The sequence below is a fragment of the Odontesthes bonariensis genome, chromosome 13, assembly GCF_027942865.1.
Source record: "Odontesthes bonariensis isolate fOdoBon6 chromosome 13, fOdoBon6.hap1, whole genome shotgun sequence".
In the NCBI taxonomy this organism is placed as follows: Eukaryota; Metazoa; Chordata; class Actinopteri; order Atheriniformes; family Atherinopsidae; genus Odontesthes; species Odontesthes bonariensis.
The window spans coordinates 11,557,409-11,582,487 of NC_134518.1; the positions used below are offsets into that span (position 1 = coordinate 11,557,409).

At 41.5% G+C, this 25,079-nt stretch overlaps 1 protein-coding gene across 1 annotated transcript; it reads right to left on the minus strand.

Annotated features, from left to right (window-relative positions):
* Positions 1-1,701: 1,701 nt before the first annotated feature.
* Positions 1,702-13,303, minus strand: mtmr7a (myotubularin related protein 7a). The gene is made up of 14 exons (XM_075480961.1): positions 13,094-13,303; positions 12,677-12,799; positions 10,990-11,152; positions 10,633-10,790; positions 10,417-10,545; positions 7,807-7,941; positions 7,481-7,613; positions 5,749-5,858; positions 4,633-4,758; positions 4,333-4,382; positions 4,049-4,249; positions 3,662-3,796; positions 3,440-3,566; positions 1,702-3,319 (listed from the first exon to the last, which is right to left on the minus strand). The coding sequence occupies exons 1-14, from the start codon at positions 13,115-13,117 to the stop codon at positions 2,990-2,992; spliced, it is 1,944 nt and encodes a 647-aa protein (XP_075337076.1). The 5' UTR covers positions 13,118-13,303; the 3' UTR covers positions 1,702-2,989.
* Positions 13,304-25,079: the final 11,776 nt, after the last annotated feature.

Consider the following 25,079-nt stretch of genomic DNA (forward strand, 5'->3'; position numbering starts at 1 on the left):
GTCATCACGTAAGGCGGATACGTGCGTGCGTATGTACATTTAAACGTCCCATTCGCTGTGATGCGGTAACGTCAAAATGACACACATTTCGTAGAGTTAGACTGAAATTATTCTGTCTAGATACTATAACACTATTTAAAAAAAAAAAAAAAAACTACAACGACAGAAAACACAGATAATTCTCTGAGTAAAATAACGGGTCTTTGCTTGCAAATAGTGAAGGAGAGCAGACAGCTGGATGTGTCCAGAGAGCAGAGGTACCGGTACTGGTAGGATTTTAGGGTCTGGCTCATGGCCAGTGCAGCTGGGCAGATGTTCAGCTCCAACAGAACCTGGAGATTTGATCCATTAAATGAGGGACAGTCTAAGGTGACTCTGATTAAAGCGGACTGATGGGGTAATAAAAGTCAGGTACATGGATAAAAGAATTACTAGTGTTTGCAGATTAAGGGGATCTGAGTTTCTGGGAACACACACTGGAAAAGTTTTCAAAACCGTCCCAACTTTTCTTCTATTTAGGGTCGTAGACCGGGTGTAGAAATGAAACATTAACAGTGCGTTTTCAGTAGAATATTCATTTTAATGTCTCTTTGCTATGCAGGAGTTGAATTCACTTCCTTATATTTGGAAATATGTAATATATCCATGAATGTTTGCATACAACCATGTAGCCACAACGTGTATTTGTATTATTTTTGTTGTGTATTTGTTATAAATTGGCTTTATTCTTAGACTTTATGTATTCATATTCTGTAGTTCACTAAATAATCTATGTTCCTAGTTTGTGCGTTTACACTCTGCTCATACAAATGCAATGTATGTCCAAGACTTTAAGATGACGTAGCAGGATAAAATAACTGGGTCAGATAAAGCGTCTCTATTAGGACAGATAGGTCTGGTACAGTAGATGCACGCCTGAAACAACACTCACACACACACATTGTTTATCACATCCAAAGAACATGACAAAGACGGTGGATGGCCTACTCATATCACTAGCAAATGTCCAATTATACTTTGTCGAGTATAAGTACAACCTCTGTGAGATAAAGGTGGACATAAATATGAAATGTTTCCGGATATCGGGGCTCTGTCTGATGGAGGCCCTGCGAGGGCTCTGTCTCTCCGAGTTCAGCACGGCTAAACTTCACATGTGACCACGAATAAATACTTTGTTTAACTTAAGATTTCTCCAGCTTGTTCTTGGGCTTCCAATAAAAGAATCGGGCTAACAGTTCGACTGAAATTATTCTGTCTAGATACTATAACACTATTTAAAAAAAAAAAAAAAAAAAAAAAACTACAACGACAGAAAACACAGACAATTCTCTGAGTAAAATAACGGGTCTTTGCTTGCAAATAGTGAAGGAGAGCAGACAGCTGGATGTGTCCAGAGAGCAGAGGTACCGGTACTGGCAGGATTTTAGGGTCTGGCTCATGGCCAGTGCAGCTGGGCAGATGTTCAGCTCCAACAGAACCTGGAGATTTGATCCATTAAATGAGGGACAGTCTAAGGTGACTCTGATTAAAGCGGACTGATGGGGTAATAAAAGTCAGGTACATGGATAAAAGAATTACTAGTGTTTGCAGATTAAGGGGATCTGAGTTTCTGGGAACACACACTGGAAAAGTTTTCAAAACCGTCCCAACTTTTCTTCTATTTGGGGTCGTAGACCGGGTGTAGAAATGAAACATTAACAGTGCGTTTTCAGTAGAATATTCATTTTAATGTCTCTTTGCTATGCAGGAGTTGAATTCACTTCCTTATATTTGGAAATATGTAATATATTCATGAATGTTTGCATACAACCATGTAGCCACAACGTGTATTTGTAATCTGGACGAGAAAAACATTGAGGTCATGCATCCACACTATCAACAATTATGACAACAGGCCGACAGACAAATAATGTGTGTATCTATTTCCCGAGAAAACGGGCCATTTTCATAACTTTACGTTTATATCAGTTTGACAAATGTGAATATCAGTCAATCATTACAAATCTGTAATCTGTAAACAAGGGGCAATATTCATTCTAACATTTTAAACCCTCAGACAGAAATAAAAGCAAGCATTTACTGGAGAAAGGAAAGAAAAAATAGGTCATAGTACAAAAATATTTCACCATGCTTTGCTTGATAATCTCTGTGTTGTTCACTTGCAGGTATGCATCGGTAGACAATAAAAATGAGCAGCTTTAAAGCAAATTCTACATTAGCACAAATATACGAAGAATTTAAAAAAAATGATTAAAAAAAAATCAGTTGGGAATCTGATTCCCGAAGCAGCAACATATTCGTGTGTTCACATGCTCAAATCTGCTGGCTCAGCTGTCTAATCATTTACCCCATGCACTACAGCTGATCCACTGCTGAAATATTGAGGGCAACACGTACTGTGTAAAGTCCCCATGTCTCCAAGCTCCGATCCAGCCAAGATTAATGCCCTAAAAACTCAGCTCTGTTCCTAAAAAGTGTACATTTCAGATTTTCTGCTAATCCCTTTTTTTCCCATCATTTTGCTGGTTTTAGGATCGATGCATTTCCAGTGATTCAATAGCTCCCAAACTCAAGTACGTTTATCTCCAGATCATATGGAGCTAACAATAGTAAAAGTTAGGATAAACCAGCTGTAATCCACCTGTGTGGCTACAAACTGCAGCTATAAAGCAAATTGGCCGATGAATAAATCAACTATGTGGAAGAGCACGATTCAATGGAGGCACACGCTATTATATGGCTTATTAAAAATGGCTAGAAGTTGCTCCTAATTCTTATGTCCTAAAGGAATACAAGCTGCTGAATTTATTTCACTGATATAAGAAGTAAAATGTGGTCAGCTAAACACCAAAACACACAAAGGTAAAGGTCAAACACGTAATCCGAATAAGACTTCTGCGGGAAAAGAACGAACAAACAATAATCAGGATACCCAGTGGGTGTGACGGTAGTTTTTGTTCAGTGTTGTTAAGTGGACGGCTAAATCTGCTCAGGCAGCGGAGTAGGCAGCCTCATCGGAATCCGGATCTCTGGTGCTGTCCTCACTGAGAGGCGAACGGCAGCTCAGGTCTGCGATCCCAGACTCCTGGTCGCTGCTGGTGGAGAAGCTGGAGTCGGCCGCTTGCTTGGAGTCCAGCGGCAGGAGGATCAGGCCGCCGGCCGGTGCTTTGGGTGAGTGGGGGCTGCTGGCGAAGAATCCGCCGGTGTAGTCCTGAGGAGTGTTGGCCAGAGCGAGGTCGTTACCGAGAGCCCACACCGTGGGGCTCTTGTCGAAGGTGGTAGCATTCCATCCCTGCTCCTGCTCCAGCTGAGTAATTTTCTATCAATCATGTAGGACACAAAGCTGCAGTCATCTTCAGCAAGCACAGGGTGAAGTTTTTTTTTTTCCACCCCCTGATGAGAAATGAGCTGCAGTATGAGTGCGAGGCCCCCGTCGTACCTGTTTGTGTGAAGTCAGCTGCTCCTCCAGCTGCTGCGTCTCCTCTTGGATGGCCCTCAGGTAATCCTCCACAGACTGTCGAGGATGCATCCCACGGTCAAACCGATTGTACAGCCCTCTCCAAAATCTGTAGAAAGAATGAAAATGAATCGGGGAAGTAATACCCCTCTCAGCCTGTAAGAGGACACAGAGGACAGCTTTATGCACCAACTGAAAACCTACTTAAAGCAGTAGGGGGCAGTAGATGGTCGGAGGAGCCCTTGAGTCTGGCTGTGGTCTGGCCTGTACAGAGGGTTGGTGTAGTCTGCACGGTTCGTCCAGAGATAACTCCACAAAGAGTGAGTCTTCTCACACACCCTGCAAGAAAGCCACATCGCGGTTAGTCAAATAAAAACAACGGAGGAAAGACGGTATTTGTTAATATTTCAATTTTAAAAAAAGAACGTGCTATTTTTGATTCTAGCAATGAGTCATCTCAATGAGCGCGTGCCCAGAGATGTACTATATAACGGTCTGCCACCTCGCTTTATTTGTTCATCTTATTTAAGACCAGACTTCTGTGTGTGAAAAGGAAAAAAATTGACAGCAGCAGCAGGTTTTAAATCTCACCCCTTCTCTATCCTCTCCCGCTGGCTGTTGCCAATAAAGTTGCCGAACTGGCAGGAGTAGATGTGGCTGTGAATGGTGATGAGGAACCGCTCATTGTATTCAAAGGCACAGGGGAACTGCTCCATAAGCTGCCACAGACACTCCAGGAACTGATCGATGATGGGAGACACCTCTTTAGGGTCTCCGACCAGGTGGTTGCATCTGGAGAAGAGGGGGGCACAGTCAGATCCGAACGCTGCATCCAAATCACAGACGCCGTTAAAAGTAATGATGCGCAGTCAAACCTGTGAGAGAACTTGTGTCCAAATGAGATCCAGTCTTTTTCAATCAGGACCTAAGTTTAGAAAAAAAGAACACGAGGAGGATAACATTCCGTGTGTTGGGAATAAAAGGGATCCTCCTCACATTATCTTCGGACTTCAGGTGCACACTTCAAAATTACACTTACACTCAAAGAATCAAACTGGATACATTAACACGGCCGAGAGCGTAGCAGAGGCTTATCTGGCATCAACGGTAGCACTTCTAAGAAATAAACCCACACTGTAACTGACATTAAAAAGGAGAGGGTTGGGGGTATCTACCATGAGTCCTCTGAGGGTCCTGTAGTAGGGGTCCAGCAGCACAGAGGCCACTGAGCACACCTGGGCAGTCCGGTCCCAGCCGTCTGAACAGTGAACCAGGACACTGACACCTTCTTCTGCAATGGCCTGCTCCCACAAACACACCCACATGTTACAAAATGTCCAAACTGGTAACATCTGAAGTTGAGCTATCCCTGATATATCTCCTGCCGACTTTTAGGGAATTCGACTCTATAACTGTATTGTGATTGTGTCATATTACTCTGAAACTGCAATCAGAACGGCAGAAAATGTGCATCAGCATTATTTTCGACAGATTCATCGAGGAGTGTGTAAGTATGCTCCATGTTATAAATATCAGTCATTGTGAAATTCCACACATGTCAACAAATCTGATTTCCAATCCCAACTTTAGCCACGGGTGGCTGTCGACCCTCCCCTAATCAATCACATGTTGATTGCTGGATTTCACGATCACATAAGCAAGGAATGTCTGCACTGAAGTCAACGCATCTGTTTTCTACTTAGGTGGTGAAGAAATGTATGATTAAACCAACATAAATCTTAATTACTTCCACCCCTTATAAAACCCTGCCTCTATCAGTATCAAACTTTCTCTCAAAGTTCCCCACTAAAGGTTTTGGGTTGGCTGAATAAGAGCATAGACGGAGCAGCGAGGCCGCACGTGCTCACGTGCTCACGTGCACCGACTGGTACAAGTTGGGGACTCCTCCTGGCTCTGATTGGTTGTTTTCATTCAGGTGGATTCTTGCAAAATGGAACCAGAGGAACCCGATTTTTCCCCACATGCATTCAGTGTTGTGCACCGTTGTTCGGTTATGCAGACACTTCAATAAAAGACACTTGTCAAAAAGATTCCCTCTAAAGCATTTACGTTGTCAAAACAGAAGCTGAAATTTTGCACAACAGTTCACTGACATTTCTAATATTGTGACTACCCCATTTAGAACTGAAGCACAGGACTGACTGCAGAGCTGTTGTTTCCAATATTGTCCCCACATAGACACACATAAGCAGAGTGTAAAAGGCCGAACACCTGGAATAATATTGAGTGCAGTGGTGAGCCAGACAGTGGGGATTAGCCTCCAGACTGACCTTGGCGATGAAGATTCCTGCGTCCAAAACAGCTTTGATGTGCTTCAGCCAGCCTGAGTTCTCGAGACCCTCCAGGAAGTCGGACATGGAGGGCGAACGCAGCTCGCACACTGCAACCACAACACAGCTGTCTCACCGGCAGGAAACATGGATCCTACCTGATCGCTGGACTTTATTAAACATCACGTTCACTCTCGCGGCACTGACGGCACCGGCATATGGCTTCTGCGCATGGTGCTTTTATTTATTCATTTCGTTTTTCAGAACAGATTTCTTTCAGCTTGACATATGATGGTTCAATGTGTTTGAGTGGCTTTGAGTAAAGAAACCAGGTAGTTTAGTTGTGAACAGGCGGCTGTGTCGCATTAGGAAGGAGACAAATGGCTGTAGAGAACAGCGCAGAAACACACAGAAGCCGTTATCCTGAATCATCAAAGAAAATACAAAACCACATGCACCACAGACAAAAGAATGACTTTCCAGTTGGAAACATTGTTAATATTCTTTCATGTTAGTGACTACTAACAGCTGATTGCTCATGCGATAAGTAAATCACCAGACTCTCCATGGTTTTTCTCCTACGCACACCATCTCTTCTTCTAAAAAAAGGCCAACATGACCTTGGTCACTGCTGATGTGATATTTTAAAAAGCTTATAAAAAAAACCCCCACTGCTGATAACACAACCATCAACAGTCCCCTGAGGATAAATCCTGCTGCTCCCTGATTTTGCCTAATTTGTCCTCCAGCAGATTGATGTTTATCACAGAGATAAACATTTATTGCATGCCCATATAAGATCAATTTAATCTTTTCATCCTCAGGGCTCAGTATAAATATTTGCTATTGAACTAAGTGGCAGAGTGACACGAACACATTTCACTGGCCATATCCCAAAAAAACTCCCTCTTAGTTCACTTCAGATGGCTGAAAACATCAGCTCACTCCTCCCACATTAAGACTCAGACAGCGGTAACAGAGCTCGTTGCTCACCTGTAACAAAACTCTGCAGCCTCTGAGGGCAGAGGAGCAGGTGAACGGGTTCATTCAGCCTTCGGTTTTATAACACTTAGGTGAGCTGACCTCGGACTCGGGAGAAATGTTTGACTTAATGCTGCCAGGCAGGGGGTCCTCTAAATCTTATTAAGTGTGCAATTGGGCAGAGAGAAGCCAGCAGACTCTGAAGGGCTGGCGCTGTCTCCTTGCCTTTAAAGACTTCCCTTGTGCTGCCAGGGGGCAAAGGAGTTATCACAACTAAGAACAGCTATAACTTTTCAGACTTAAAATCACATCATTCTCACGCCCTCTGTCTCTCTTTGGGGGATAATGTCCGGGACCATCCGCTCCAGGAAACCAAAATAGACCTGAAATAAAATCCAGATGGATACAAAGTCTTCCTGAGGAGCAGCCCGGCACAATACCCAGAAATTCTCCTGTGGGCTCATTTGAGGCCTGATTGCAGCACGGTTCAGTCTGCATGAGTGCGTATGAGAAACCACAGGGGGAAGCAAAGGGGTCCCGTTCTGTTCCGTGTCAGTACTGTGAAGAGGCAGCTGATTAAAAAAGAAAAAAGAAACGCTGCCATATATTTCATGCTTTGTTCATTTAAACACTGAGGTGATTAAGAATCTCTGACAGAAAAGAATGTGACGGCGTGGCCTCCAAACTGTTCCTGCGGTAAATTAATTAAAAATTTGTGAGAGACATCATCTCCGGGGGACAAGATAATTACCTTCTAGCATTTTTTGGTGGCTGTTTCTCATGACATGGATGTTCTCAATGCCCATAAATTGGAATTTTATGTTGGAGTAGTTGTCTTCGTTTTCATAGCCTTTCCCTGCAGCTCGGTTTGCGATCGCGTTCAGCTTGAAAGGTGTGAAACACAGTTCATTTGGTTAATCTCCTGGTGTAACAGATGCAGATTTTACAGCTAGCACAGTCAGAATATTTTTAAAGCCGTTGCTGTGAGGACATGCAGCTGGCAAAATGCAGCATGGAAAATAAAGCCCATCTGAACACACAGCACTGTACTCTGTTCCTTAGACACAAAGGGCTCACCTTAGGCCTGGTGTCCACCACATACATGAAGTCGCTGCGGGGATTGGACCTCAGTATGGCCTCGAGCATCTGCTCATCCTCCAGGCAGCGAGCACTGAAACCTGACAGCGGCTGACTGCTGCGGCAGATGGCAGCCTGGAGGGAGGCAAGAGGGACTCGAGCTTAATACAGGTTGTTTGATCGTCAGCTGACTTAAAGCGTACTTTTACATTTAGACAAAAAGAAAAAGAGAGAGAGAAAGCTAATATGTGAAAACTGGGGTGAACACAAACTCACAGTCCTTTTGCCTTCCCTGCACATTCTATTTCAGTTAATCAACCAAACAGTTTCTCAAATATCCATTTAGTATTCACAAGGGAGAGGGCCAGACAACTTTTTGTGATTCCTCCCCTCTGGCATATGAGCCAGAGCGGAGCTCAAAAGCAGGACCCACAACCCTGGGAAGCTGACCTCACACACATAAAGCAGTCCCGACTGTCGAATCGAGGCTCAAGACACGTTATGAATGTTCAGCAGTTATTATCCCAACAGTTATGATTGATGTCCCGGAGCACATTTTGTTTCCGGCAAGACAGACAATAAGGAAAAGGAGGGAGAGTCCTTATTTATGTCAGACAAAGACTCGAGTGTTTTGAAATGAAGCTGAACATGCCAGATTTAGAATGTTTAGTTTTAAATATGATCATCTTTGTATCATCAACAAAGATGAATTTTAACATCATCATGTATCACCCTCCATCATTTAACGTGTCTTTTTAATCATGACTTTGGATGAATTGTTGCATCAGTTAACCAGTTCTCAAAAATGACTAATGTAGTAGCAGTTTCAAAGTAATCAGCTTCTACACCCAAAACAGTTTGGATTTTGCCCAAGATACCCAGCTGAAATGGCTCTTTGTTATCTCGCTGAAAATCTCAAAAGGTCATTAGATGACGGTAAGGTCATGGGAGCAGTTTTCTTCGAACTGAGAAAGGCCTTGAATATTGTGAATGATGAAAAACTTTCAGCAAAATGTTTTGCAATATGTTCTTAAAAGGTTTACGTTAGAATTTGAATGTTGGGAACAATGAGCTTAAGTTAAAGGTATGACATCAACCTTTCAAAACTGCAGAATGGGCATACCACAAGGTTCCATCTTAGGACCGCTGCTCTTTTGCTCATCTAAAAAGACATTTGTCAAGACATTAAATTCCAAATGTACAAGGTTGGTGCTATCATGAGTTTATTAACAAAGACCCCACAAGAGGCAGCAGAGTTACTCAGCAGGAAAAATGTTTGGAGTCTCACAGTGGCTCAAGAATCGTTTTCGGTCTTTGTTTTAGGGTCAGATGGAAGGTGTGTGATGGCTTTACAGTTTCATCTGATCAAATGGTACTGGATTCTCATTTCAAATGTGAAGCTTATACTGGGAAAGTGCCTAGAATGATTAAAACTACAGTAATCACATTTGTTTCCGTCTGATCCGATCGTATTTTCCTGTAAAAGCTGCTCCGTTACACATGCACGCCATTGCACTTTTCGTTCTGTGTAACTGTTTCAGACCAAGCAACTCAATGAGCTCTGTCACTCCTTATGTCATTATTAAAACAACATTGGATATGTATTTTTAATGCTTCTTCCACTCCCTGCTGCAATGCTTTTATTTTATGTAAAGCACTTTGAATTGTTTTGTACATGAAATGTGCTATACAAATAAATTTGATTTGATTTGATTTGATTTGATAGATGTAGCCTTCCGAGCACCTTTTGGCCCATTGCATTATACCTCCACCTACGTGATTGGCTGTCAGGATTGTGCACTGGATGGGACGTGCGGAATGCCATCTAAGCTGAGCAATTTTTCCCTTCGGCTCTGCGGACAAAACAGTCTGCTATTAACAAGTTTAATTTCATTTTTGTTAGCCACGTTCGATCTTTCAGTTAAACAAAGGTTTTTTTTTTCTTTTAAAATATGTGTTTTTTATGTGAAGTGTCAAGGCAACAGTGATTTCCATTAATAACCCCAGTCTGGAGTCGAGAGCACTTACTTACAACTTCTTTTAGAGCTAGGCTGTATAAGTAGTGCATTAATAGTTTCATTTTTCAGCTCCTCTGGCAATGCTGACATGCAGACAGATACAGCCCGGCATTCCGAATCTGAAAAAGTTTACTTGGGTTTGTTTCAGTTAACACCCGCTCTCTGACTTGGTCCAATAAATGAAAGATATATTCACCTTTGCTGTACTTTGAGTACTCGGAGTTTCCATTTTGGTGCCAGCATGTCATCTGCAGCCTTTTTAAAGCATGGCATTTTTTTTGTTAAATTGCTACTTGATGACGGAGGTCGCCAAAAACCATGCAGTCTCATCAGTCATCCCTGCTACGAAAACAAGCCAAGCTAAGCAATAAAAAGGTTTATAAATCAATACATGAGGTCTTATCTACATTATTTGGGATATAAAGGGAAAAAATGTCATGCTGTTCTTGCGCTGGGAAGGAGTCGGAGAGATTAATTCTGTGATTGTTGTCACAATCCCTTTTGCTGGCAAGAGTCTGAGAGATCCCACAGCTGTGTCTGGTCAATTAAACTGATGAAAATGAACCAGAGAGAAGACATGCAGTTGACTTACATGATTTTCTTTGGAGTAGTATGACAGGGCAGGAAATCTGCCTCTGCTTCGGAACTTGGAGCTGCCAACAATGACTGGAGGTGTGGCAGACTCGGGTACAAACAAGTCAGCGGGGTAAGTGTCGCTCACCTTTTAAGAAAATGGCACAACGAGACTTTAAGAAACTCCAATGGCCATATTAGGATGAAATTGCTCAACTGAAGTCAGCTTACTGACCTTGTACTGTTGGTTGACAGAGGAGAGTTTCCACAGAGAGTTTGGAAGTCCCACCCTGCTATAATCCGCTCTGAGGTCCATGAAGGCCCATTCCTGTCGTCTCTCCTCCTCATCAATGTTAGGCTTATAGGAAAAGCAGTACAGCTCCTCATATCTCTCTGGAGGGCACAGCATTGGTTGACGGCTTAATTTTGACATGAGAAACCTTCCTTTCGTTTCAAAGCGATGCAGAAGCAGAGGATACTAAATTGGGATCATTCCGAATGTTGAGGCTGTCTCATAAGACGAAAACTACGGCTCTTTTTTTGCAACGGTGTCACCAAATCAAGCCTTTGTGGACATCATGCCACAACTCACCTGGCTGGGAGAGACGTTGCAGAGACAGGTGAACATCTTGGCATTCCGACTCTCGAGGAATGTTGAAATTAAGAAGCTGGAAGTTCTTACAGCGAATGTGCAGAGGGCATCCTGAGGCGGTGGCAGCCTGTTTCTCCACACTGCACACCAGACTGTGAAGCACCTGAGGAAGATGTATATACAGTTGAGGTCAAAATTATTAGACCCCCTATGAAATTTTAAGTTTTTTTCAAAAGTGCTGTAAAGCAGATCAATGAATTTTTAACACAGCTTTTCCAAACATCCTAGTTTTATTTTGGATCCTTACATTATTTTACTTTGCACACAGAAACTAAATTATTTCACAAAAAACAAAAACTAACAGGGTCAAAATTATTAGCCCCCCCGATGCTAATAGTCAATCTGTATCCTTTTTGCTGGATAACAGCATGCAGTCGTTTGTTGTAGTTTGAAACAAGTCTCTGGCACATCTCCTGAGGAATCCCAACCCATTCTTCTTTGGCAACTCTTTCAAGCTCCTCCAGATTTGATGGTATTCTAGCATGGACCCTGGTCTCCAGTGCCCCCCACACATTTTCAACGGGATTCAAGTCAGGGCTTTGTGCAGGCCAGTCAATAAACGTTTACTTTGGTTTTCTGGAGGTAGCTCTTCACCAGGAGCGTATAGATGTAGATGTAGACGTAGATGTATGTTTTGGGTTGTTGTCATGTCGGAAGACAGAGCCACGACCCAGACCCAGTTTTGCTGCCGACTGCTTGAGGTTTTCTTTAAAAACCCTCACATATCCTTCTTTCTTCTTGATTCCTTCAACTTTGACGAGATTCCCAGTTCCAGACGCACTGAAGCATCCCTACAGCCTGATACTCCCACCATCGTGTTTAACTGTGGAGACGGTGCTCTTTGGGTTATACGCCTCTCTCTTCTTTCTCCAAACATAAGCAAGGTCTCTATGGCCAAAGAGCTCTAGTTTGGTCTCATCTGACCAAAGAACACTATCCTTAGCATACTTCAGTCTGGCTTGAAGGTGTCTCTTCTGTAGAAGTGGAGTTTTTCTTGGCCTGCATCCTCGCAGTCCATTTCTGTACTGGACTCTAGTGACTGTCTTGTTTGACACTGCAATTCCTGACTTGTCTAAGTCATGAACTAGTGTTTTGGTAGTTGTTCTAGGGTCTTTAGACACATCTCTCACTAGTTTTTCTCAAGTCTGAACTGAATTATTTAGTTTTTTGGCATGATTCGTTCTCAAGTGACGGCTCAAACCCTTAATGAGGCTTTTATACTGTGTGGAAAGTGTAGGACAACCCTTAGTTTTAACTTAATTGATTGATTGATTACAAGCTGTGAGCATTACAAAGGTAAAGCACATGATTGCACTACAGTGGTTTGTGCTTTGCTTTGGCTCAATAAAAAGGTCAGCTCTTGAGGGGGCTAATAATATTGACCCTGGTAGTTTTTGTGAAATAATTTTGTTTCTTTGTCCAAAGTAAATTAATGTAAGCATCCAAAATACAACCAGGATGTTTGGAAAAGCTGTATTTAAAAAAAAAATATTGATCTGTTTAACAGCAATTGGTCATTTCTTGAAAAAAAAATCTTAAAATTTCATGGGGGGTATAGAAATATATATATAATCTCATATTGATGTTTCTTATTTGTCCAGATGAACTGACTTCTGGTCACGCTTACCCATGTTTCATTGCGTTCTCCTCCCTCATTCTCTACAAAGATGCTGTGTGTGGCGGTCAGGTACAGAGTGCCCACTCTGCTCCTTCTGGGAGAGACTCTGTCAAGCAGCCTGACATTTTCCACCTGGAGGGGGGGGAGGGAGAATGGCATCAGCCGGCCTCATCCTCAGCAGCACATCAGCAACCACAGCTGTGCACATGTGTCAGCTGCTGCTCGGATAGTCAAACACACCCAGCAGGAACCTTACATTGCCTACGTGACCGACACGGCACACGCCTTTTAAATGAACATGTATGTTTAATAATGTCGCTAAAAAACAACTATGTTATTGTTCGTGGACGTGACATTTTTCTGCTCGTTTAAGTGGAGGCTCAGTGCGGAAATGTAGCTTATCATTGCCGTCAAATGCTCGGTTACCTTTGGTAGTCGAATGTGCTCCATTAGCAGCTGAGCTTCCTACGACTGCTGAAGGTGTCACTGATACGATTATCGACAGTACAGCATGTGTATAATAGTATTACAATATGCTACTGTTTTAACTTAAATGGTTAACATTGTTCGTCAGTAGCTCCCAGGTGAAACCAGCCATAATATTGTCAGGGCTCTCTTCATTTGAACTGCTCCACAAGGTCCTAAAGCCCGACCACTACATGCTTTCATTTCTACATAGTTTAAACATCTGCAGCCAACCTGCTGAATATCAAATTATACGCACTCCTGGCCACGCCCACTTCAGGTTACGCCTTACCGATGTTTCTGTGTGGACAGATCAGCTCAATATATATTAGTAATATCTATTACTCAATTTTACAAACACAAATGGCAAATAAAGTAAACTCACTCACCGAAGCACCATCACCCGCGTGGGTGGACATGGCTGATCTGTCCAATGGAGCGTAACTTGATTGGGTGCCGTTGGATGAATTGAGACAGGGATCCATTGCTTCTCCCTGTTTACCCGATGTTGAGTCTGGTTCTTTTTCCACTGAATTTTTTGAAGTTGAATTTTTTCCACTGATTTTTGTTTTTAGAAATTGTTTTTTTTTTTACACTGTTGGTTTTTCAAATTCAAAGTCTGATTTTGATGCTGTAAAAATTCAACATTAGAAATTTGTATTCAAACTCTGATGGCACAGAAAAACTTCCATACTTTTCCGCCTACAAGGAAAATCTTACTTGCATATAACAGTTTCAAAATGGGAGTTTAAACAGCCGAGCTTGGTTGAAGATAATTTATTTCGTAAAATTTCACATATCTGTATTGCTATTAATGGAAGACCAACAATGTAACTAATGTAAAATTTATAAAAGCAATATTTACATATTTAAAACAATTGAGGTGACAGATTAAATGTGCTGATACTACATCTCTGTGAAAACCTCATTTCGCCGATCTGTTAAAAACGGAAAAAAATACAAGTTCTTGTATTGATAGAAAAATAACTCAATGACTATCCTGCAATCAGTTAATACATTTCTAAGTCAGTGATTTATATCTATCAAATTGTCCACACACTCGTTTGAAGGAGAGTCCGGGTACGCTCTGGGCACACATGTCTCACTGTCATTTAGCAGAAATAAAATTTGTGCTTTCAGTTTTACTCAGTTCAATCCAATATTATATAATTTATTAATCCCCAAAGGGAAACTGTATTGCTGCAATGTAAATAATTGTCACAGGTATGTCATTGTTATTGATTCAAGTGCAAGGATTTCTTTCTGCCAGTGATCTCACATTTCTCATAATGATCAAGGGAATAAATGGTTTAATCTTCCTCCTCCTTTTTCTCTGTAAGGTAAGGTTACATTTGTCAAATTTGTAAGGTTAACAGCAATGATAAAACTATACTGTATGGACAAAAAACAAAAGTGTTGCTGGCTATGTAACATGTCTTTGTTAAGTTAAAAAAATCCACAAAGAAGATTGTAGTACAGTATTGTTTGAGCTCACACAGCAATCTTTGATGATGCACAATAATATTGAAGTTATACATTTTTTGTCTCTCTAAACTTCGAAGTGGATTAAACCTACATATCTGACTCTGCATAGTGAGCCTGTAAGATAAACACATTGGCCCTCATTTATCAAGCCGTCGTAGAAAGCATCGTTGATATGAGCGGAGAACTCGTCGTACGCAGAGGCTCAAGTGAGATTTACAGAACATGCGTACCACACTAATCCCGTCGTAAGACAGAGCGGCTGTTGATAAATCCGGCGGGTGAAATCCATCGTAATGATCCTAACCACGCCTTCTACAAAAGGGCCGCACCTCTAGATTTGCGACATGGATAGACGAAAGGCGGCAAAGAAACGCTGTCAACGCTGTTGACAGCTGGGACGGCTGTCAACAGCGTTGGCGATGTAAATCGCAGACCGGACGAGTTATGTATTTTCCCCTACTGTGATGGTCAATAAAATGTGATAAACTCCAGATTAAATGAAATCTAAAATTTAACGATGTTTTACTTTTTCTCCAATAAGATCAGGAAGAAGTGGTCCGATATGAAATTGGCCACAAAAAAGGTCGCAGCTCTCGGACGCAGCATGTCACAAACGGGGGGGGGGGGGGGGGGGGGATGCTCCGATCCAGGTTTGGATTTGAGTGCCTTGGAGGAGAGGGTGGCTGGCCTGATCGGAGCTACGTCTTTTTTCCTTGAATAACAGAATGTGCTGGCTGGTGGGATCTCTGGGTACGGGGTCCTCTGGATGTACATCTGGAAATGGCACTCCATTTTTTTGGGCAATGTATGGAGAACCCCGCATGCAATAATAATATTGCATACCTTTTCGGGCGTATATAGAAGGGTTCCCCCCGCAGCCGAGAGACAGATCCACCTGCCCTTTAGGTGCCCTAACCTCTCCACAGTGCGCAGTGTTAAAGCGCCTCTCCTGTTCGGTGTGAGGGTGCGCGGTTGAATAATGAGCCATCACTCTTCCAATTACGGAGTTGTACTTGTTTAATTTATTTAATTTGCGTTTATGTTTATATTTATGTTGAAGTCAAATAAAACATGGGCCTTCTTTGAAGTGATAAGTCTGTCATTTTAACCTAGGGATTTGTTGCGACTCATAAGGCACGCACTAGTGACGCTGCTGTTTATGTATGCTATTGCAGTCACCGCAAGTCAAAATGGAAAAGTGCGTACACGCCCTCAGACCTGTCGTGGCGATTTCATCTTTCCTGCGCTCACGATGGATTTGATAAATGCCAACCTTTGCGCAGAAAAGAACGTACACACGACCTACGCACGTTTTTCGTCTTACGCAAGTTTGATAAATGAGGGCCATTATGTGGTGAGACTGCAGATAGCGTGCATAGGCTGCTCAGCTACATTATTCAGTGATTACATATGATCAACATGAGCAGCAAACCATCACATACAAACACTGTACAATACATCTATATTCTCTGAGAGCCTTATATTTACAGAAACATTGATAACACAATGATTGCCTGGCATGGTGAGCTGTGCCAGCGTCAAACTTCTTTCTCCTTTCCCTGTTCTATGTTTACTGGAGCAATAAAGTCTTGGACGTGGACATGGACATGGCTTCGTACATAACAAGATGGCTGACTTGAACCGTCCAGCTCCACCCACATATTGTTTACCAGGTTAATTTAGTAGTTTGATGTGGGTGGAGTTGGGTGATCCAACCACAGGTTGCAGCCTGAAATCTGTCTCAAAGATGAACAAGACAAATCTGTTCAAGACGAATCAAAACAAGCAGTTGTCACACACAGCTGACACAGCAGTATTGTTCACGTCATGTCACAGAAAGAAATGCTCAGTTTTTACACATAGGGGGGTACTGCTGTCGTCTGTGTTCATTCACTGTCATGTTTTACTGAGGCACTTAATGGAAGTGAGCCATCATTATTAATTCCACCTGTGCTTCTCCTGCTGTGCAAAATATCTGCTGTGAAATAGATCTATATAACATCCTGCACATAAAGTCTGATTTATGACATGCAACTCCGTGCCTGCCGGGGTACATCTGGGAATAACAGCTTCACATGACTCTGCCACATGCTCCCGAACCTGAACACCCCCCCCCCCCCCACTTCCATGGTGACAAACTATTGTTGGGAATAAAAAAACATTTCCACTGGGGATGTCATGTGAATCCAGGTTTTCGTGTGACTTACAGGTGACACTTAACATATCCGAGCTATCGTAAATTAAAGTTGCATGGTCTATCAGCAACGACATGTCAGACTGTTGCAAAGAAATCAGTCTATTACATAGGGTTATTGGAATGTTCGAATATGAATGATAACATCAGCAAACCTTATCAAAAGAGAAGAAGTAAGTAGAACATGTCCAAACAAGTAACACAGACACACACACACACAAATAAAGCTTTTCAGCAGGTCATCCAACTTCTAGGTCTAAAACGAGTCTTTGTACTTTCTTTTTTACAACTTCTTGAAGTGGAATCCTTTTTTCAAAACAAAAAAATGTTGCACAGAAGGCCAGCAGACATGTTATAAAAATGCTAAATGTACAGGATAAAGTACTGAACCCTTTGCCTTCGAGTATAAATTATACAGAGTTTGCTCAGGTGATTGTCACAATGTTAAATAGAGCATTGAGCTATTCTGAGAGGTCCCCTTGTGCAAACACAGATGGGTCCCATGTGGCTTAATCCTGATACATACCCATTCAATCTGCACACTTGTGCTGAACTGCTTTTGTTGATCAATTTCTTCAGACAGCTTTGCAGGTTTTTGCAAGCAATACCAGATTTTCGAAATGTGTTTTTGTGAATTTTATCTTGGTCAGCTTCAACACTTTGCACATTACCAAGTGAAGCAGCCATTAGATGCAAGGCAGTAGCCAACAACAAAAAGTGGTCAGTTAAACTAAGCAGAAGTGATTTGTAACTCACTCGTTTATGAACAGTTTTATCACTGGTACACGCCTAGTGAAGGTAACTGCCAAAAAGACACAAAGGCCGACATATTTGAAACCAAATATTTATTCAGGGCAGTAAACCTGTGAAATCCCTTGGGAACCCACCTTCCAGTTTTGCCTAAAGAGTCAGTTTTAGGCCACAAGATACTTGAAGATCACAGATCATATTTACAGGAATAATTTGTCATTGCCAGATGTATCAGACTTTCCATTTGATTTGGATTAGGGTGTGCTGATTTTAAATTCGCTGCACCACAACGTGCATCCAAAACGTTTGAGGCATGGTCGTTATATTTGATTCAAATTAGAGCGAATTAGGTAATTTTTCTTTCTGTTTTTTTTCTTTTCAGCTCAAGTGCTCAAATCAGGAACACCTTGTCTCAGAGTGATGCAGAAAAACTGCTCCATGCATTTGTTACTTCAAGATTGGACTACTGTAATTCTTTATTATTGGGCTGTCTCACATATTCTCTGAAAAGCCTTCAGCTGATCCAAAATGCTGCAGCCAGAGTTCTGATGAGAACTAACAGGAGAGATCATATTTCTCCAGTTTTAGCTTCTATTCATTGGCTCCCTGTTAAATTCAGAATAGAATTTAAGATTCTTCTCCTCACATATAAAGCTCTTAATGACTGAGCATCATATCTTAACGATCTCATTATAAGATATTTTCCTAACAGAGCACTTCGCTCCCAAACTGCAGGTTTACTTGAGGTTCCCAGAGTTTCTAAAAGTAGAATGGGAGGCAGAGCCTTCAGTTATCAGGCCCCTCTATTGTGGAATAAGCTGCCAGTAAATGTCCAGGAAGCAGACACCCTTTCCACTTTTAAGACTAGGCTTAAAACTTTCCTTTTTGATAAAGCTTATAGTTAGGGATGGCTCAGGTAATCCTGAAACATCCCACAGTTAAGCTGCTAGACCTAGACTGCTGGGGGGCCTCATCTGTCACACCTTTCCTCACTTTACTCTCTTTTTCTCCCAGTTTAATTTCTCAAATGATATTATGTATATGTGACATTATTGTGGTCATTAACTCGTGTTTCCCTGTTCCAACAGGTATCCTTTGAATGGTGTTACGGTGTTTGTTGTCCCCTCTTTTGTCTCTTCTCAAAGCCCAGCTGGTCGAGGCGGATGGCCACCCTTCCTGAGTCTGGTTCTGCCAGAGGTTTCTTCCTGTTAAAAGGGAGTCGTTCCTCTCCACAGTCGCCTCAGGCACGCTCAGGACAGGAGATTGGACTGAAGACAATTTTCGTTGCAATCTGTTGGTTTCCTTAGCTAGGATATTGTTTTTGAATTGGCACTATATGAATGAATTGGATTATTTTGAAAATAATTATGATTACAATGAATTGAACTCCAATTGGCTTGAATTGGACTATACTATTTAAGTGCCTTGATATGACATTTGTTTTATTTGGCGCTATATAAATAAAACTGAATTGAATTGAAGTGTGACCCCCAACACAAACATTTCTAAATAGCATACTGTACATCTATTTCAGCCATTCATTCGGATCAGTATAGTTTCACATAATACTTCTCAGGCCATACATGGCCTTTCTGGTTACCTCCATATGTGACAACTCTCAACCTTGACCACACCATCTCTTCCTGCAACAAAATGTAGGTTCACTGGTTGTTTACTGGACCTAAGTGACCTACTATCTCTGTGGTCAGCCTGTGTTGAGGAAGCAGGGGTGGTTCTCTGTCCTGCATCATCTTTCTTTATGTTAATCCACGCTTCATACCATAAAATTGGGAATACTATAATAAGAGTAATGATTAACAATACACAGCTGGTTCTTTTGAACCCACAAAACCCTGGTAATCTAAATGGATGCCACGGCCTTTGCCTGTAATCCATATTATGTGTTGAAAAGGGTACTCTGGTTTAGGGAATTGTCCTCATTTTGGTCTTAGATATCCCTGTGGATTGTGTTCTGCACATATTTGACATTTGGCACAGTAATTAGTAAAGCCATATGTTGTAAAAATGTTGTTTTGTTGCTACCATCCCTCCTGTTGAGACATGCCATAGTCGATGGCTCAATACTGCAGCATATTTAAACAAGCTTTTTTGGCAATATGTGTTTTCCTTCAGGTCATTCATACAAGTCTAACTGTGCGATGTAAGTGGCCCCTTTATTCTGCCGCATCTGTCATTCTGTTTGTGGAGCTGCTTTTTGCATATCACGTAACACTTGATGGTCTATTTCTATGTGAGTGGAAAGTAGGTTTTCTGCTGGTAACTGAGCAGCTTTTTTTGCTTTATCATCTGCTATTCTATTTCCTTTTGAGACAGGATCAGTGTTTTTAGTATGTGCAGCCAATCTACAAATTGCTACCTGAGCTGACAGTTGAATAGCATCTAATAATGCTAAAATCAGGTCTTTATGGTTTATTGATTTGCCTGTGGATGTCACCATACCTCTGTTTTTTTCCACTGTTGTGCAAACACCTGTAAAGTTGAGAAAGCATATTGACTGTCAGTGTAAATGTTAACAACCTTTTTGTTCCCTAATTTACAAGCTTCGGTTCGAGCTACCAATTCAGCTGCTTGAGCAGAGTCATTTTTTGGTAGCCGTCGTTTTAAGAGAACTTCAGTTTCTGCAACTAAAGCAAATTCTGTAGAATTGGTGCCATCAGGGTTTTTCCTGCTTGACCCGTCTACAAACATGGTTATTTCTGCGTTTTCACAAGGTGTGTCAGTCAAGTCCGGCCTGGGTAAAACACTGATAATTATTTCTGACATGCAATCATGAGGCTCTCTATCTCGTGGAGTAAGCAGCAGTGTGGATGGATTCAGTGTTGTACATCTTTCAATAACGAGGTGTGGCTGAGAAAGGAGAACTGTCATGCAGGAGAGATGTCTGGAGGGAAACGGATAAGTTCTCTATTTTGTTCTCCAACAATATCACAGAAACTGCATGAAGTACCTTGAGTATTAATGGGGGGAAATACCACTAAAGTTGCGGATGCCATAGATGCTGCTACTACTGCTTGAACACAAGGTGGCAGGGCTCTGGCTACTGCATCTAATCTGGAGGAGTAGTAGGCTATTGGTCTGGACTTTCCCCCATGTGCTTGAGTTGAAACTGATGTCATATATCCCTCTTTACAATCTACTGTTTGGACAAAAGGTTTTGAATAATCTGGTAACCCCTAGAACAGCTGAACTGAGTTTTTATATCCTTCCAAATGCCCCACCAGCTTCTAGTGTCCACACTAAGGGATCTGTAGCAGCCAAAGGGGTGTCATAGATCGATGCAGACAAGGGGGCTGTAAGGAGGGCGTAGTTGGAGATCCAACTCCTGCAATAGCTGATTGTTCCCAGAAAAGACATCATCTGTTGCTTAGTTCTCGGTTTTGGTGCTTGTAAGATTGCTGATTTTACAAGAAAAATATTCTTCACTAGATCGCTCAACTCCTGGAATGTTGTCAGGATGTATTACAGCACATGATGCACCTGTGTCCCACAGAAAAGTTACTTCCGCTCCATACACGTTCAATGTAATCTCTGGTTTGACCTCAATCTGCAACATAATCTCAATTCGATCTAAGTTCAACACTTCCTTTGGCTCTTCTTTTTCTATCCTGGTTACATGCTTGGTTTCTGTTTTTCTCTCCCTTAGTCATAACTGTCCTGCCCCTTCTCCTTGAGATTGGCTGTCTTTCCTCTGCCTGCATTCCTTTGCCCAATGTCCCGTCTTTCCACACAGAAAACATGCATCGTCTCTTCCTGATCCGCCTCTTTTTCTTCCTCTACCGCCTCTGCTACTGTCTGTAGTCCATTAAACTAGTTAACCTGGCAGTACGGTGACCTACTATGTGCTTGGTCACAAAGCTGCTTATCTGTGGTAAACAGCCTTTCAGAAAGGCATTCTTTCACTGCTTTCACTAATTTTGTGCATTCTTCCACACTGAGATTTCCTTCAAAACCAAACTTCTTTTCCCATCTGTCTAAGTATTTTATGTTATCTGGGTCCAGTTGAAACATGTATTTAACATTCCCACTTAAATCCCTGTTTGCTTTAAAACAAGTATTTCCCATATTCTATCCCGTCAGTGGCCAACCAGATTATATGGAGTACACCCGAGCAACTGGTCCGATCAGTGAAACACTGCTTTTGTTGTCACCGTTAGTTTTTTCACAGCCAGACGGTTTGTTATCACAGGGAGGTTTCCTCCATCTGTTGTTTCACTGAGACACTACCACCCAACACAGTTTATACAACATTCATATACATACAAGCAAGCAAACAATTATTCATCGCAATTTCTCATCTCTGTTTTTAACGTGCACACTTCTCACAGACTCATTAACATTTCAACTCAATTTTTTGACACTGTTTTGTTACAGGTCTTGGCTAAAAGTTACTCACACGCTTGTATTTAACTGCACCGGCTTTTTACAGGTCTTAGTCAAGTGTTACACATTAATACTGAACTTCACTGGATAGTTAAATACAGTTTTATTTACCTTCAGTGGATGAGCAGGTCTTAGTTAAATACAGTTTTATTTACCTTCACTAGTTTTACAAGTCTTAGTTAAATACAGTTTTATTTACCTTCACTGGATGAGCAGGTCTTAGTTAAATACAGTTTTATTTACCTTCACTGGATGAGCAGGTCTTAGTTAAATACAGTTTTATTTAACTTTACTAGTTTTACAAGTCTTAGTTAAATACAGTTTTATTTAACTTCACTACTTTTACAAGTCTTAGTTAAATACAGTTTTATTTACCTTCACTGGATGAGCAGGTCTTAGTTAAATACAGTTTTATTTAACTTCACTAGTTTTACAAGTCTTAGTTAAATACAGTTTTATTTACCTTCACTGGTTTTATAAGTCTTAGTTAAATATCACACTATTTTTCTCAAAAATAGTCACTCAAAGTTTTTTCTTACCACAAATCCAGCGAGTCTGGCCACTGATTTAAAAATACGATCTCGTCACCGTTCCCCCTTCCAGTGGAAGCTGGCCTAGCAGCTATTCAGTTTGGAGGTCTTTCATTAGGAGTCCCGGACTCCAGCTGGCTCAAAGGACCAAGTTGTTAAGAAAATTTTCCCAATGAGACTCAGAGTTGCTGGAGTCAGTTAACTCAAAGGTTTAATCTTGCAGCAAGGAGACAAGTCTGCGCAGCATATCACAAAGCTGACACAGCATTGTTTGAGTTCTAAAATGATATTTCTGCTATTTCTGCTTTCTACTACAAAATCATTAGCCACACATGGTTATGAGATATTCCTGTAGTGCCCTCCTATCACGATCTTTGTTAGATGAGTTCAGTGTAGTTAATAGCATAACGAGATTTCTTTGTTCAGCAAATCAAGGTTCATACAGAAGATAGAACGAGCAAAGATAGGAGGCCTTCTTCAGCATCCAAGGTTAAACTAACAAGATAGGAGGAGGCCTCCCCCAGCAGTGCCCCTTAATCTTCCAAAACCGTAAAACATTCTTGCACACAGTACTTCTTTTCTCATAGTATAACCTCATGATATTTATCTAACACAGGCCCGTACACTGACCTAGATATGGACAGGAAATCACGATAGCAGAGCCTGGAGTGATTGTCGACAGTCGTGGTCTACATAAAAAAAAGCTACATGATTCTACTTAATAAAAAGAGTATTAGGTCAAAATAAGTAAGGGTTATATCTTCATGCTCTGGGGCCCAGACTGTTTTTTTAAATATAATATGAAGAGATTTTGGGGCTGTACATAGAATTAAGCAATTCAACCAGAAGTAATGCAGGCCTCCCTAAACAACTTCCAACCTATAATTTTCATTTTCCCCATGGGCTGATTGTCATGCCATGGGACTTATGTTTTAGGTTACATTTTGGTTTTAGTCATGTCATGTGTTAGGTTTTGCCATTGTTTTTCCCCTCACTTACCTCACTCAGCTAATTAGTTCATTCACTGCACCTGTTCGTTCCCCACCAGCTGAACCCAGTCACCTATCACTCAGTCCCTATTTAGTTTGCAGTTTCCCCTGTCTTGTCGTCGGTTCTTTGTTTGTTATTCATGCCCTGTTTGTCTAACCAAGCCTTGCCACCGATGTTACCTGTTTTTCCCATGTTCCTCGTCTCCTTAAAGTTAAGTATTTATTGCCATTCCAAGTCAAGTCCTTTTGTTTGTTTTGCACAGTTAGTCTTTTGAATCCGGCTCAGCCGCGCCTTTTGTTTGTACTTTGTTTTTCTGGTAAGTAAACCCAGTTTACTTTTGAAGTCCGCATCTGTGTCCTACCTTCCCCACACCCAACTTGACACTGATCATGAAAATAGATGATGGTGTTCAAGTTGGTGTAGGTCTGATAGCATCTTCGCATGGAAATTGTTTCTATACAGGACTATTCAAATTCCATTTTGCTTATTTAACTTTTAAAAAAAATTGGATTTAACCGATAGTTTTGTTCATAAAGGGGACTTTTTTCCCAACTGATATTTGAATAAACTTCTATTGATTACATACTTATAATTATGTTTGGTAGAATAAGTTTTATGAAATTGTATACATAAATATGCAAATTAAGTATAATTAAATGTGAGTATTATACAGATAAATAAGCTTACTTGCATCATTTTGCAGAGGGATGTTAAAAATTTAAATTTCTTGATACACCAATCAGGCATAAAATTCTGACCGCCTGAATTGAATTGATCCCCGTGTTGGAGCCAAAACAACCTTGACACGTTGAGGTATGGACCTCTCAAGTCCTACTCAGTAGTCGTGTCTACTGTGGTTCTGTCAGCAAAATCAGAATAAGATCCTTTAAGTCGTGAAATCTGTGATGTGGGGTCCTCCATGGATCACACTGGGTCGTCCAGCACATCCCGCAGGTGCTTGTTTGGATTGAGACGTGGAGGATTTGGAGGCCAAGTCAAGACCTCAAACTTGTTGTCTTCTTCAAACCATGGCTGAATAATTAATTCCATGATGTATTTGGTTTTCAAGAAAGTTTAGTAAGGTTTCAAAATAAGATCCACACGAAAGGCAGGACACAAGATTTCCCAGCAGAGCAGTGTAGAAAGCCTTGCACCTTCCCCAAGGTAACTGACACACAAGATTATTAGCACCTTATTATCCACCTGTTGTAAAAGAACACATCATCAGACCAGGATACCTTCTTCCATTGCTCTGTTGTCCAGTTCTGATGTTCCCTTGTCCACCGTTGGCGCTTTCAGCAGAGGATAAGGGGCCAACATGGACACCCTGAACAGAGTGCAGCCATGCAAACCCACATGTCACAGATTGTGATGCACTCTGTGCGCTGACGCCTTTTGTTTGGAACCAGCTCATACTTTTTCAGCAAACTGAGCAACAGTAGCTATTCTATTGGACCAGATAACTCAGGCCAGCCTTCACTCCCCACATGCATCACTGTGCCTAGGACCCTGTCACCAGTTTCTTGGTGGATCCTGACGACTGCAGACTAGGAGCATTCCACGAAAGCTGCAGTTTTAGAAGTGCTATGACACAAAG

Excerpts from the sequence above, each read along its gene's own strand:
- mtmr7a (XM_075480961.1), bottom strand. The coding sequence starts at position 13,117 with ATGGAGCACATTCGACTACCAAAG. Across the intron at positions 4,250-4,332 it reads GGACACAAGTTCTCTCACAG|ATGCAACCACCTGGTCGGAG; the intron begins GTTTGACTGCGC and ends CCTCTTCTCCAG. Across the intron at positions 3,797-4,048 it reads CGGGAGAGGATAGAGAAGGG|GGTGTGTGAGAAGACTCACT; the intron begins GTGAGATTTAAA and ends GCTTTCTTGCAG.